The 15,795-nt window shown below is 40.9% G+C and overlaps 1 protein-coding gene across 1 annotated transcript; it reads right to left on the reverse strand.

Annotated features, from left to right (window-relative positions):
- Positions 1–1,486: 1,486 nt before the first annotated feature.
- LOC130853587 (40S ribosomal protein S24-like) lies at positions 1,487–2,003 on the reverse strand. Its single transcript, XM_057735710.1, has one exon. The coding sequence runs from the start codon at positions 1,979–1,981 to the stop codon at positions 1,589–1,591; it is 393 nt and encodes a 130-aa protein (XP_057591693.1). The 5' UTR covers positions 1,982–2,003; the 3' UTR covers positions 1,487–1,588.
- Between the last annotated feature and the right edge of the window lie 13,792 nt (positions 2,004–15,795).

Below are 15,795 nucleotides of genomic sequence, written 5' to 3' on the forward strand. Positions count from 1 at the left end.
AATTCTCAATAAAGAAGGCAATCAACATATTATTTTAAGGGTCAAATCATTGTTCTTTCTTTAGGATTCTAAATGAAAGGAAATATTTTCTTCATCATTCATGGAATGTTTTTGAAACTTGGCTTAGGCTGGAATCATGGACTTTATTTTAGGTCCTTCGATGCAATCTGTCTTCCTCTGAGGAAACACTTGTCCTCCCTGGAATTTGTGAACACTATTTGGATTGGCCGCTAGGAGCTGGCAAGAGGCAAACTGGGCTACGAGAAATGTGAAGATTTAAAGAACAGCATCATGGTTTCCTCAGCACATACCCTCCACCCCCTGGACCAACAAAACAGCATTTACAGTGAGCTGTGTTCTAGGCATAGCTCAGACCATTCCTATTCAACGTAATATGAATTCTGTCTAAGATATACATGTTCACTTCCTGGAGAGACTAGTTTATCTAAATTTGATGCCTTCCTAACAGAATAGGATAGCTGAGACCCACTGGATGTTAATTCTGTATAGTAAATACTGTTTTAAAGCCAACAACCTCCCTGCTCCCACATTTGTTTTTGAAAGATGGTGGCTATGATATTCTCTTCTGGTATCTCTGTGACAGCACTCTAGCAATGCATCCCCAGACACACATTTCTCACATCTATTTCTGAGATAATGAAATAAAACTAGATCTCAAAATTGTGTTCATTATTTGGAAAAGATTGTTATGAGGTTTTAATTAGAAGTTATGTGCACTGAGAGATTTATGGCTGTAAATTTCCCCGTACACATGGTTTTCATTATAATGGCAGTGAACCAATAACTTTTACGGGATTCTTGTCGCCCACCCCACCCTCCGCCCCCTGTGAAATTGAAATCATATTAGAGGTCACCCAGGTTTTTGAAAGAAAAGTGGACATGTATAGATTTTCTTGAAACAGGAATCCTTCTGTTTAAGAAATAAGCCAGAAATACCATAGAAAAAGATGAGCTACATTATTTTTTGTCATGTAAGTGTGGGAAAATAAAAACTATCTGAAATTTGGGCTTATTCTAACAGTAATACTTTTTCTTTTGGAAATGAACATTTTCTATGAAGAATATCTTAATCAACTCAGGGTTGGTTTGGTGGTCACAGACTGCTCAATGTGCCCCAGTCATTTTACCATCATATTATATTGTTATGTCAAAAATCTGTGCGAAAACACAGCTATTGTCCTCTATGAAACACACACACACACACACACACACACAAACACAGATATACACACACACACAGCAGTTGGCTTGCTGCTTTATAATGTGGCCTAGGTTATGAAATAACTCATATTTTCCCTTGGTGAAAATTATAACTATTATGTATAGTTAAGCAATCTTCATATTAGAGGCTGTAATTCTAAAATCTCTTTTGGTTCCCTAGGGTGGTTGTCTGAATGCATCACCCTCAACACCCGAAGGAGGAGATAGGTAGAAGTGACATTTGAATTTTTTTTTTTTTTTCATGTCAAAGGTCTTAGTTTATTAACTCTCTCATGAAAAATCTGCACAATCACCACAGATACAGTCACTGCAGAATCTTTACTCCTTCTGTTGTCCAATCTCCAGCTCACTTTTTGCCAGCACCAACATTGGCCTTTGCGGTCCCCCTGACTTTCTTCATTCTGTTCTTGCGTTCCTTTCGCTGTTTTCTTGAGGTCTTTTTCTTCTCATACAGGCCATGTCTTGCAAGCCTATGTTTGGGCTCATTCTTCTTCGCGTAATCCAAGGAATCATAAATCATGCCAAAGCCAGTTGTCTTGCCACCACCAAAATGGGTTCTGAATCCAAACACAAAGATGACATCTGATGTGGTCTTGTACATTTTGGCTAGTTTTTCCCAAATTTCTGTCTTAGGTACTGTTGTCTTCCCAGGGTGAAGGACATCGATGACCATTTGTTTCCGCTGAAGTAGTCGGTTGGTCATGAACTTCCTGGTCCGGATAGTTACTGTGTCATTCATGATGGCGGCTGATCTTCAAGCAGCCAGGAAGGAAAAGAGCGACATTTGAATTTTTTTAAGCAGAGGACATTTTAACATGGAGAATGTTTTCTGTATTCACATATTATAGTTATTATACTTTTAAGAGACATTGAAAAAGTAAATTTTGCTAAAAAAATGAATTAATTCAGTAGTGTATAAAATAAATTGATAATTATAATAGTATGTACATACATAAAACAATATGCAATATTGTTTTCAATATGTCATTTATTCAGTCTAAAAATTTGAGGGATGTATATATTCAAGAACTCCCCTGCCTTGACTTCCTCAAGGGTTAGTGACTATAGATTTGAAACTGTTGTTTTAAAATTATATTTAAGTAGTCATGGTCCATTTTAAAACAACAGCAACAATTCCTTTAGGGCCCCGAGGACATGTCTGTGGACTTCTGGGGCCTTATAGGAGAAATATCATTTGAAGAAAGTAAAATCAAATTACAAAAAATTTTCTGAATTTTGAATTAACACTGAAAGAATTTTATTTGTAAGATTATCATAATGCTGAAAATGCAATATTTAAAGTGTTGGCAAACTCGTAGACTCCTGAAAATGTCCGAAGACTCCTCCCACCCAGGTTAAAAAAATCATCCAGATCAAATGTTATAGGTGACATATGTGTCCTATTGACCCCACAAAATAATCCTACAGTGTAGGATGAGTTGGGGACTGCTGTGGAGGCAACATGCTGGACAAATAAACTACTGGGAAGAGAGTTTCCCCATCTGGACCAAATGGCAACTGGAAAGCTTGACATTAACTGAGAATAACAGGTGAAGAATCCCAGCATTGCTGAAGGGTGGACCCAGCCTTAGCAACTGCAGAGCTATTGTGCTGCAGACAAACACATTATACGGACAGAACTGGGCCAAGGCTTTCTGAGGACTGAAGCCAAGGAGACTTATAGCAGGAGTAGAGGAGGCAGATGCAAGCCCTCTGAAGACTAGGAAGAGAATAGTTCAGATTTCCATAGGAAAGGCCATAAGTAGACCTGGGTAGGGACTGAAAATGTACGTTAAGCATATAATAGGGAAACGGTATGTTTTTTAAAAAGTGGATGAGTGGTTGTTTTAGTAACTATGGGTACATTATGAATGCCCCCACAACTCAGTGGTGTGAAACAATCATTTTATTATGTTTCTGGATGGTGACGATTAGGAATTTGGAGGCTGCAGTGGGGACGGCTCGTCAAAGGATGGGTGAGTCAAGACAAAGAGCCTGGAAGCATCTGAAAGTGTTTTCACTTATATTCTAGAAATGGCTTTGGCTGGGACCTTACATGGGGCTGTCCACTGGAATGTTCCATCCAGCCTCTCCAGATGATCTGTCCAAGGGGGCCACTTTGGGCTTCCCCATGGCATGGCCTCTAAGAGCAAGCAACCCATAGACCCAAGCAAAGCTTTATTGCCCCTTATGACCTAGTCCCTGAAGTCACCTGACATCGCGTCTACCACAATCACAAATTCAAGGGAAGGGAACATAGACCCCACCTGGCACAAGAGTCAGACTCGTGTTGTAAGAAGAACATGTAGGATAGGAAGTATTGTTGCAGCTGTTATTGGAAAATAACAACAATCGTAGTTCCAGGTGCCCGAGAGGCGTGAGACAGGGGTCTCTAAAGTGGGTCTGGAAAGGTCTGAAGCATAAGAGAGGACTCTTTGGAGTGAGGAAAGAGAGTGTCTTCTTTTTCCAGGTTATCACTGCCAGTCTTGACATGATCCTTCTATGCTCTGGGCTGGAGATGGGTCTAAGCAGCTCAGCCCCAGATTTAGCCTCCATGGAGAGAAGGTTCTAGCTGAGAGGGGCTACTGGGTAGCAGCTAATAAATGTAGTTTCAGGAATTAGCGAATAGAGACAATGTTGAAGCAAACTTATTAAGAACATAGAAATGTCATTTTCTCTTGTTATAAAGATGAGATTCTAGTCTTTTAAAGATTAGTTTGTCTAGTTTTGGGGACAGCAAAGAAATGTCAGGTTGGGGCGACTGTTCTACTCAATCATCATTTCATTAATTACTCCAGCAAACATTTGAGTGCAATTATGTACCAGTCTCAGGGGAGGAGAGAACTTAAATAAAAGGTGTAGTTAGTGCCTAAACTGAGAGGTGGAAGGAAGCAGCTGAATCAGGAGATGAATGGGACTAAGAAGAGAGGGCCAAGCCTCATCTAAGGAAAAAACCTGGGACCTCAGCTAGCAAGGGGCCTAACACTTGCTGTATTTATAGTCTGGTCAAAACAACCAGTCAAGGGACATCCCTGGGGGTCCAATGGTTAAGACTCCACCCTTCCAGGGTAAGGGACGCTGATTTGATCCCTGGTTGGGGAACTAAACTCCCAGACCCCATGAGGACAAAAAACAAAACAAAACAAAACAAAACCCTCAAAACCCAAACAAACAAATAAACAAAAAATGGTCAAGACTCACAGAAAAGCAAACATAGGCCACATCCTACTTGGCTGTCACTTTGGGCTGGAACTCCAGTTAGTTCCACTGCAGACATTTTCAACCGAATGCTGTGACTCAGATTGAAATATCCCTTCATGGCCCTTTGTCCCTCTTTTTTCTTTATGCTTTAAAGTGTCTATAGAGAAATTTACTTTAAACTATTTTATTCAAAAGCCTCAACATTTTTTATGCTTTGGACATCTTCTTCCATATTCTTAAGTGTTTTATTGGTGATGTAAACATCACAGTACGGAAACTGTCAGCCAATGCTCAGTTTTTCCTTGGCTGATAATCCAGTAAATGAATAAGTATTTTGTTTTTCTTCCTGACAGCTGTCTTCCTTTTAGCTCTTTTACTACTTATTAGTGCACTGTGGGTGGAGGCATGTAGAAGCAAAAATGAAACTCAGAACACTTTGCCAGTTATTGAATACCATTTCCTCTAAAATGATCAAAGAAAGGAGGAGAAAGTTCTGGTTAAAATAATTTTCCCCCAGTTACCTACAGACTTTAGTTATCCATGCCACCTTGTTTTAGCTCTCCACACAAATAAATGAGATTCTTTTGTGATAGATGTAAATTTGCAAGTCATATCTTCTACATAGGATTTCTCATTTTATATAGTTCAACCTCCTCCCAGATGCTCTTCAGCTAGAATTCTGGATGTCATTTAGGTTTATTAATCAGATACTCAGATGCCCTTAAGTTGGAAGCAAGGCAGCACCTATATTTCCCCTGTTTCTGCTGTTTTCTCTTAGTTGATCTTGAATGACATCAACTGGTGTTTCTTTGGTATCTTTGTGATTGTGGCAGTAGTGGTGTGGTTCTAGAGTTTTCCAGTCTTTCAGGTGCCTTCTTGATCACAGAGAACAGCTTCTCCCTTTGTGGTGTAATTCTGAGCAATATGTGTCTGTCTAGACCTGTGTTTCTTTGGCCTTTCCAACAATTCCATAAGCCATTAAATAACCATCAATCAATCTTTTGATAAGCCTTTAATAAACTAGATAGAATAGATTCTGTTCTCTGAAATAGGTGGGAAGTTTGGCTGGCTGATATGGGGAAATAAACTTCCTACAGTGTCCTGAATATACAATAGTATTAACATAGGATTACATCTGGTATTCAGAAAATGGATTTTAATGCTAGTTTTCTAAAAAATATCAGGCAACACATTATTCTATAGAAGCTCATGGTCTTTTAGAATCTGTGATGGGATTGATTACAATAACTTGTTCTCCTCCAGAGTGAAAAAACCTGACTTGTTTTTAGGTAATAATGTGGCCTGATTTCCTGGTCCCCCTTGGAGCTGGGCATGGACATGTGACTAAGTGCCATACAGTGAGATGTAAATGGAAGTTATTTTGTGTGTCCTCTGGGAAATCATTTTAAAAAGATGGCTTTCTTACAGCTGCCTATAAGAATAGAGCCAACAGGATGTGCTAACAGATTTGTTGTTGGGTGTGAGAAAAAGAGAAGCAAGGAAAACTGTATGAATTTTGGTTAGGGCTACTACAGGGACAAATATGTTATCCACTGAAGGCTGTGGAGGGAGGTTTGGAGAAACATCAGTTCAGTTTTGGACATGTTGAGTTAGAGATGTACACTTGAGATCCGGGTGGAGATAGCAAGTAGGCAATCTGATATATAAGCCTGGAATTCAAGAGAGAGGTCTGGTCTGGGGCGGGGATATTTTTGAGAGTCTTTGGCATTTAGATGGTATTTAAAGTGAAGAAATCAAATGAGGTCATCACGGGATTGAGTATAAAGATGGTAGAGAAGAACGAGGACTGAGCCCTGAAACTATGTATGACATTAGAGGCAGGGAGAGGAGGAGAAACTAGCTAAGGAGACACACAGTGGAGAAAGTAGTAACCTCAGAGGAAAGCCCAGAGAATGTGGTATCCTGAAAGCCAAGTAGAGAGAGAAAAATGGAGTGATGATCTGGGTCAGATGTTGCTGATAGGTCCCTAAGGTGAATACTGAGCACAGGCCATTGGATTTACCAATGCTAAGGTGAGTGGTGATATGACAAGAACAATTTAGGTAGAATGGTGGGGATAAAGTCCTGGTTGGAGTGAGCTTACATTACAAGGACCCCCCCATCCTTGCCTCATGGGTTTTCTACTGACGTGTGTCTATCTAAGATGTGGGAGGACGTCATGGGTCAATAATTCCTGTGCTCCTTTTTGTGTGTGTGCCTTGTATTTATCTGTTATGGGTTTTTTTTTTTTTTCTATGAGACTCTGTATTGCATAGGACACTTTGTTTCACAGGGTTTACTTTCTTTGTGTCCAACCCAACCCTACTAGATAAGCACTTTTATTATCTCCGTTTAAAATGAAGAATCTGGGATGCAAAGCCTTGTCCAAGCTCACACTGCTTGAAAGGAGCAGAGCTAACATTTGAACCCAGGCAGTTTGGCTCCTGAGCCCAGGATGCTAAACTCCACTCTTAGGGGCACCTCGGATAATGAGTAGGATACATTCTTAATGACCAGAGGAGAGCAGAGGTTAGTAGGGAATAGAGCAGTAAACAGATGACAGTGTGGCTGGGAAAGAATTTTAGCGGGAGCCTGTAAATCAGCCTGGGATGTTCTAACTAGTCTTTCTCTAGAAGGAAGGGCTGACCTGGGTCCTGAAGAGCAAGTAAGAATTGGTCAGAAGGAGAGGGGACCATGAAGGAAGTACCTTCCAGTAGGGGCAATCAATGATGCAAAGGTCCAGGCGTATCAGAGAATAGGGCACATGCAAACGAGGGTCTTATCAACAAAGGTCTCATAAGCTCTTATAAAGATTCTAGATCTTATCTTGAGAGAAATGGAGACTCAGTAAAGGATTTAAGTAGGAGAATGATGTGTTCAGATTTGTAGACCAAAAAGATCACTCTCAACTGCTTTTGGGTAGAGTATAGTAGTTTACTGCAGCTGATGTTTCTCCTACAACTGGAGGAATCAAACAAATACAAAAACAGTCTCAATGACAGCAGAGAGATGAAGAAGCAACCAGTGACGGATGAATTGGCATTCCTGAGGGAGGGGTCCCTCTGCAATGGGTTGAAGATGGCCAGGAATTTTCTTTCCGGGAGACATTCGCTAGTCCTAGGTTCATGTAGGAGAATGCTACTAAGAGTAAGAGGATGCATTTCAACTTTTGCCATTCATATCAGGTCGATATCATGGACTGGAAATTTAGAGCCCCAAATACATGGGGATACACATAAGAGGCCCAGGAACTTGGCAAAAGACTTCCAAAAGATAGAGTGAAATCTTCCGTAATCTGGTAGAGCTTAAGAAACAAAGCCAAACTCACCGGAGTGGGCTTGCCTCAAACACATGTAAGGGGCTTCCTTTAATAAACGTGCCTGATCCTGAAGCTGTGGGAACAGGACATCACAGAGCCCTGATGGTTAAAGGCAGCAGGAGGGAGGGGGCTGCAGGGTGTGCGATCAGCTCGTGCACAATTCCCAGACTGGCTGGCATCAAGGTAAAATTTTGAGCATCACCAATCTTCTGGTTTGTCTGCGTGCTCGCGGCCAGCAGTTTTCATCTGGTGGGGGTCTGCTTCCTGTAATAACAACTTAGGAATGTGGGTCAGACCTTTATCTATATCCTTCAGGGAACTGGGAGTTCGGGGACTCTGCTACGTGCCTGGCTGGTTTATAGTCTAAATTGTTACCAGTTTCCCCACCCAGCAGCTATTTGTTTCTACATCTTCACATTTCCTAATCATTAACTCTCGAGCCAGCCTTTGGAGACTCAAGGGAGGCCTGGGAGATTAAAGCAAAAGGCTTTTACTTCAAAGGGCAGGGCACAGAGGCTTGTATACATGTTCAGTTATCTGCAGAAGATGTCAGGGCTTTGCTCCAAAATCCTAAAGGTCTGCACTGTGATTCACCCATAGGGGCTTGTCAACACCTCCACGTAGCTTTCCTGTCTGCCCCTGACACTTCAGGCCCCACTGCATCTGCCGGATCACATGGCCCGAGTGGCAGGGCGGCTGGAACAGCAGCCTGGACCTGTCTCAGAGCCCCCTCTTGCTCTGGACTCCACTCAAAACTAGCAGCTTTGGGGGTCACTCAGTAAATGGGTCAGAGCAACACATCTAATGAGGAATATGTTATCCCCCCCAAATCCCAAGAGGCCCCCAGGCGTTGTTCCCCTTCTTTGGTTGTAGGAGGGACCAGATGCAACCCCTGATCTTTCACTGTAAAAGGACCATCTTGACAAATCCCATACCATTGGACTGCTAGAAATTTCAGCGAAGTAGAGGCCTCTGAACTTTAGTTAGATTTGTTTCTCACCCTCTGACACATAAATGTTTTACCAATAAGTCTGGAGTACCTACTGCTTCTCTCTCACTGGGTCCAGTCAGCATCGTGCCATCAATACAATGAAGCACTGTGATATCTTGCGCAAGGGAAGGGTGATCAAGAGCCCTGCCATCTCAGTTTTGTCGTAGGGCAGGAGAGCTGATATACCCCTGAAGTGGGACCGTGAACATGTATTTCTGGCCTTGTCAGCTGAGAGCAAACTGCTTCTGGTGGGCCTTTTCCACAAATATGGGGAGAAGGGGTCTGCATCTTTTTGATGTCTGCCATCCTGCCAGGGATGCAGGATTGCGTTTGATTTGCTATTTTTCTAGGTAGAGGCAGTTCTAATGTCTTCCATGTAGCATTTCCTACTATAACAGCCCTCACTCCACAGGTCAGGCAGCCAATGTGGGGATTCTGCCAGCAGCTAAGTAAGTCTGTTCCAATTTTACACATTCTGGAGCTGGGAAATAACTACAGGGTGGGCTTAGGGACGCCCTGGAGCCACTGTGAGATGGACCTGAGCAAACTCCACGGATCACCTGACCTCCATAAGCTGCAAGTCTGACTGAAGAACTACCGTAATGTGGGTTTTTTTGTTGGTTTGTTTTTTTTTTTTTTGGCTGCTCTGGGTCTTCATTGCTGTGCGTGGGAAAATGGGGGCTACTCTTCTTTGCGGTGCTCAGGCTTCTTATTGTGGTGGCTTCTCTTGTTGTGGAGTACAGACTCTAATGCTCTCGGGCTTCAGTAGTTGTGGCTTGTGGGCTCAGTAGTTGCAGCGTTTGGGGTCTAGGGCACAGGCTCAGTAGTTGTGGCACCCAGGCTTAGTTGCTCCGCAGCATATGGGATCTTCCCAGACCAGGGCTCGAACCCGTGTCCCCTTCATTGGCAGGCAGATTCTTAACCACTGCACCACCAGGGAAGTCCCTACTGTAATGTTTTGAGTATCCTAGAATAAGTGTCCGTTCAGAGCCAGTGTCCGGTAATCCAATAAAATTCAGATTACTTTCATTTTCCCAAAGAACCCTGGCGAAAGGCTGCAGGTCTCTTCCAGGAAGATTAGGAGAAAGATTAACATTGTAAATTTTGGGTAGTGTACTGGGGTCCTTCCACAAGAGGACCCAGCCTTCTCTTGATTCAAGGGGTTCTGGGTCTGTAAACTGGCTCAAGTCTGGGAATTGATTGAGGAGCTGTTGACTCTGTTTTTATGAAATCAAGTTAGATTTTTTTCACTTACTCTTGAAATTTTATACTTATACAGATCAAGTAAGAATTTGGTAAGCTTCCTGTCTATTTCACTTTTAGGAACACCATGATTAACCAGCCAATGCCACAGGTCTGTGAGAGTCAGATTATTTGGATTGCTGCTTTGACTCTGCTGTTCATTATAGTAACAACATCCAACCATCCTCCTTACCTTTGGACGTTGACTCCAAATTGAAGAATCAGCTCATAGTTTTGCATACAATCCCTTTCATCACTCGGGGAGAAAACCATGCTCATCATCTTACAGCCAGGGTCCAGGAGAAGCCTGACACAGAGCAGGCCCCTAATAAATATTTGTGGGCTAAATAAATATAAGAATTTACAGAGTGAGGTCAACACAGGGGAAAGCGGAGATGAGAGAGACAGAGAGAGAAGGAACATAATTGTTGATATTTGAATCCTTGGATCCAGCCACAAACTCTGGAGAGGGATTTCTGTGTGCCAGTATATTCCATTTGGTCTAAAGCAGTTTGATTTGGGATTTTGTTCCTCACAGGCTAAGAAGTCTTTTTTGTTGTTGTTTCCAAACATTTAATTTAATTAAATTTTTAAATTTTATTTTATATTTTCTTCAGGTCTTTATTAGAGTATGATTGCTTTACAATGTTGTGCCAGTTTCTGCTGTACAGCAAAGTCAATCAACTACATTTACACATATATCCCCATATCCCCTCCCTCGTGAGCCTCCCTCCCACCCTCCCTATCCTACCCCTCTAGGTCATCACCAAGCACCGAGCTGATTTTCCTGTGCTATGCAGCAGCTTCCCACTACAGGCTCAGAAGCCTTAAATGACAAAGTCAGATTTGTGTTTTAGACGCAATTATCTTCCAGCTTGAAGAGAGGATACACTTGCAGAGGGAAACACTGGAGCCAGGGTGATGGTGCAGCGCTCTGAGTCTCCACTCAGAAGGATTCAGGAATCAGCTCTGGTGCTAACGAGGTGACTTTGAATTGTTACTTAACCTCTCTGAGTTTGCTTCCTCTTAAGTAGATGAGAAGTAATGATATCTTGCTGCATGGGAGTCTTGTAAGGATAAAATGAGATCACATGTGTGAAGGCTAGAAAATGTCTGGCCTCTGCAGCTGCTCAGGAAACACCTTGTCTGTCCCTTGTTTGACATCAGGAGGAACTAGGTTTTCTCTTCTGGCTCCTTTTAATGCTTCAGTTTTTACTACATGAAGCCTGTGGATTCCAGCCTTGTCTGAACCTTGGGATCCCTGGGGAGCTTTAGGAAATCCTAGTGCCAGTCCACACCTCAGATGAATCGCATCAGACTTTCTGAGGGTGGGGCCCATGCATCAGCATTTTCTGAGTCCAGTTTGAACTGTTAGGCCTTTAACTGCCTCGATGCCTCTCTCTCTAGGCCCCAGGGTCAGTGCTCCAATGAATTTCCTTTGAGTCATGGGGTTTTTTTTTGTTTTTGTTTTTGGCAAGGGCAGGGGTAGGGAGGAGAGGGAGTTAACTTTATTTATTATTAACTACTTTACTGAATGTAATTCACCTACCACAGTGTTCATCTATTTCAAGTGTACCGTGCAGTGATACTTAGTATAGTCAAGAGCTGTGCAACCATCACCACCATCAATTTTGGAATTAGAAACCCCCTTTTCCAACAGTAATCATTTCCCTTGCCTTCCCCGCCACCACCTTCTGGCAACTACTAATCTCCTTTCTGTCTGAAATGGAATCATATAATATGTAGTCTTTCATGTCTGGTTTCTTTCACTTAACATCATGTTTTCAAGGTTCATTCATGTTGTAGCATTTGTCAGTACTTTTATTGCACAATAATAGTTCATTGTGTGAATATAGCACATTATATTTATCCATTCACTATTTGCTAGCTATTTGGGTTTTTTCCACTTTTGGGCTATTATGAGCAATGCTGTTAATGAACATGGATGTACAAGTTTTCGCGTAGATATATGTTTTCATTTCTCTTGGCTATGTACCTAGGAATGGAATTGATGAATCACACAGTAACCCTGTGTTTAACATTTTAAGAAACTACCAAACTATTTTCTGAAGTGGCTGCACCATTTTACTTTTTCACCTGCTATGTACTGATAGGAAGGCTCCAATTTCTCTACACCCTAATCACATTTTTTGTGGTCTGTCTTTTTTTTTTAGATAAATTTATTTATTCATTTCTGGCTTTGTTGGGTCTTCATCGCTGCACGCGGGCTTTCTCTAGCTGTGGTGAGTAGGGGTTGCTCTTCCTTGCGGTACACGGGCTTCTCATTGCAGTGGCTTCTCTTGTTGCAGAGCATGGGCTCTAGGTGCTTGGGCTTCAGTAGCTGCGGCACTCGGGCTCTAGAGCACAGGCTCAGTAGTTGTAGTGCACGGGCTTAGCTGCTCCACAGCACGTGGGATCTTCCTAGACCAGGGCTCGAACCCATGTCCCCTGCATTGGCAGGCGGATTTGTAACCATGGTGCCATGAGGGAAGTCCCTGTCCTGTCTTTTTGATTATAGACATTCTAGGTGGATGTGAAATGGTGTCTTGTTGTAAATTTGATTTGCATTTCCCTAATGGCTAATGATGTTGAACAACTTTTCATGTGTTCTCAGATTTTTAAATAATCTCTGATATTCATGGGGAGGGTTCTTTAAACCATTTTACATTAATTTGATTCTACTTTTTCAGAAAACCTAGAGAAATTGTATTTCTTTAATGCTGTTATTATATTTCTACCTTGAGAATTCGTTTTGCAGTTAATGATAATTTATTGTTTCATGGTTAGTGGGTATCTGTCAACATTAAGGTATTTTGTACATTCCCAACTGCATTGATCGCCTTGAATGAAAGTCAACTTAGGGGGAAAAATTAATCTAAAGAGATTTAGGGTATTGCATAAAAGAAACAAAAACAACCTCTGATTGCGATTTTCATCATTTTTTTTTTTCCTGATTGCATTGATGTCATTTTAGAGAGCATGGGCTATAAGAAAAATTGTGTTTTTTAACAAATTATCAAACTTAGTATTGTGTACATAGGAGACACTTAATAAAAGACTTATTTGTGGCTAGGGAGTTTTTCGAAAAAATTAATAGACGTTATGCTTTATAGCAGTTTTAGGTTCACGGCAAAATTGAGCAGAAAGTACAGAGAGTTTCCATGTACCCCCATCCTCACCCCCACGTGAGCCCCCTCCACTGTCATCATGCACACCCGAGTGGACATTTGTTACACTTAATGAAGCTATTCTGACACATCGTCACCCCAAATTCATAGATTATGTTAGGGTTCACTCTTGGAATCGTATGTTCTACAGGTTTTGACAAATGTGTAATGCATGTATCCACCGTTATAGTATTGTACAGAATACTTTCACTGCCCCCAAATCCTTTGCGCTCTGTCTATTCATCCTTCCATTCCCCCACCCCCAACCCCTGGTAACAGCTTATCTTTTTACTGTTAGTTGACTATATTTATGTGTTGACAAAGAAAAATGCACAGCATAAAGAATCATGACTTTAAGTTTTATTCAGGGACTTACTGAGGACCATAGGCCAGGAGACAGCCTCTCAGTCCCTCTGAAGAAACTGCTCTGAAGAGGTAGGGCAGAAGCCAGTTTATCTGTGATTCTTGGCTGGGGAACACATGCAGTCAAGCATACATCTTGGTAAAAGATTGCTGCTAATCACAAAAAAACACAGATATTTCAAGGTAATGATTTTTGTGCTTTTTTTATGTATGGGGAAATGCAAGAATCTGGGTTCATGAAAATTCTTCCTGAGATATACATCTAACTGTCTAAGGGGCCCGTTTGCCCAAAGCACAGAATGCCTTATCATGTTATTGCCTTAATTTCCTCTCAGAATGCACCGTAGGTCAGTGACTGCAGTGGCTGTCAACTTAATCCTTGTAGAACTGGGTGATGAGTGATGCTCTTTGTTCTTCTTTACATAGGCAAATCTGTTTCTGGGCTCTCTACTATGTTCCATTGATCTATTTGTCTCTTATCAAAACCACACTATCTTGATTATTATAGCTTTATAACTAAGTAATTCTTGAAATCAGGTAGTATCAGTCCTCCAACTTTGTTCTTCAATATTGAATTGGCTATTCTAGGTCTTTTCCTCTCTACATAAACTTAGAATGAGTTTACTGATATACATAAAATAATTTGCTGGGATTTGATTGAGATTGCATTGAATCTATAGATCAATTTGGGAAAAACTGGCATCATGGTAATATTGAATCTTCCTCTCCATGACCATGAAATATCTTTCAATTTATTTAGTTCTTCTTTAATTTCTTCATCAGAGTTTTATAGTTTTCTTCATGTTGATTTGTACATATTTATATATTGTACATAAATTTTTACTTAACTATGTCATTTTTGAGGGACTTACACAAATGGTATATGTGTTTGTAATTTCAAATTCTACTTGTTTATTGCTGATATATAGGAAAATAATTGACTTTTTTATATTAACTTTGTATGCTGCAACCTTACTGTAATCACTTATTAGTTCCAGGAGATTTTGTTGATTCTTTTGGACTTTTCTACATAGACATCAACTGTAAACAAAGGCAGTTTCATTTTTCCTTTCCCAATTGTAAGCTTCTATTTCCTTTTCTTGTCTTACTTTATTAGCTTGAATTTCCACTATGATGTTGAAAGGAGTGGTAGAGGGGACATTCTTGCCTTGTTCCTGATCTTAGTGGAAAAGCTTCTAGTTTCTCAGTGGAAACCTTTTAAATGAAAGAACACTAACTTCATCTGAGATATTCATGAGGCTGCATCTGAGTTGTGTATAGATTTCCCACTGACCTAAGAGGACATTTTTAACCTCCTTACAAGTTACTCTGCATAAAAATTATCAATTTTTGGCGCTTCGTGTCCTTCATTTTTAAGAACTAAAATGGATACCAGAAAACAATGCCATTTTGGCTTCTTAAGGAAAAAAAAAAGTTTCTCTCCGTTACCCCTGTGAACACTTATAGAATAAATGTATCAAAACTGATACCCCTCTGGGTAATTAGAAAGCAGCTACCTGTATCTTAGCAAAGGCCATGTTCAACGTGAACACACTCTCATCAGTCACAGAAATGCCCACTAAACTGGGGCTGCCCAGGGTTAGGAGTACTTCCTGTTGCAACTGTTAAAGATTAACATTTTAAATTTAAAATTAACAGGAGGAAGGGATGATGAAACTTTGGTACATATCACCATTCAAAAGACTTCTTTTTGTTGTTTCTGATGATTCATGATATTTTCCTAAGAAGAGAATAGTAGCGGGGGAGGTTTAATGGGAAAAAGACTTGTCTGCTCTGGGAGAGTCCCATTAGAAGAGGATAAAAATTCACTTTGGAATAAAGTGAAGCCTTTCAGAGAGTTGGGTGCAAACCACAATGGCCAGAAAGCTATCAACTGGTTACAATGTGCAGCTGGAAAGTAGCTCTGGGTTCAGCTTACACAGATTTGCTACTCAATCATGCTGCTTTAAGATGTGATAAATATACTTGTGATAGATGCCCTGTTTTAGCTATTAATCTTACAAACACTGTTAATTCTTCATTTAGGCCTGTGTGGTGTCGCTTTGTCTTAGAAAATAATCTTGGTTTTTGTAAAGACTTTTGAAAATCCAAGCATGATGTGAGTTTTCACAATAAATAAAACACCCTCCACATACAAATCTCACTTAAAAACTTCATCAGAAGATAAGACTTTCTGTCCACAGGTCCAAATGTTTGACATCCCCTTCAGTTTATCGTTAAGGTGAATACTAAGTCAGAACGGATGGTGT

The sequence above is a fragment of the Hippopotamus amphibius genome, chromosome 5, assembly GCF_030028045.1.
Source record: "Hippopotamus amphibius kiboko isolate mHipAmp2 chromosome 5, mHipAmp2.hap2, whole genome shotgun sequence".
In the NCBI taxonomy this organism is placed as follows: Eukaryota; Metazoa; Chordata; class Mammalia; order Artiodactyla; family Hippopotamidae; genus Hippopotamus; species Hippopotamus amphibius.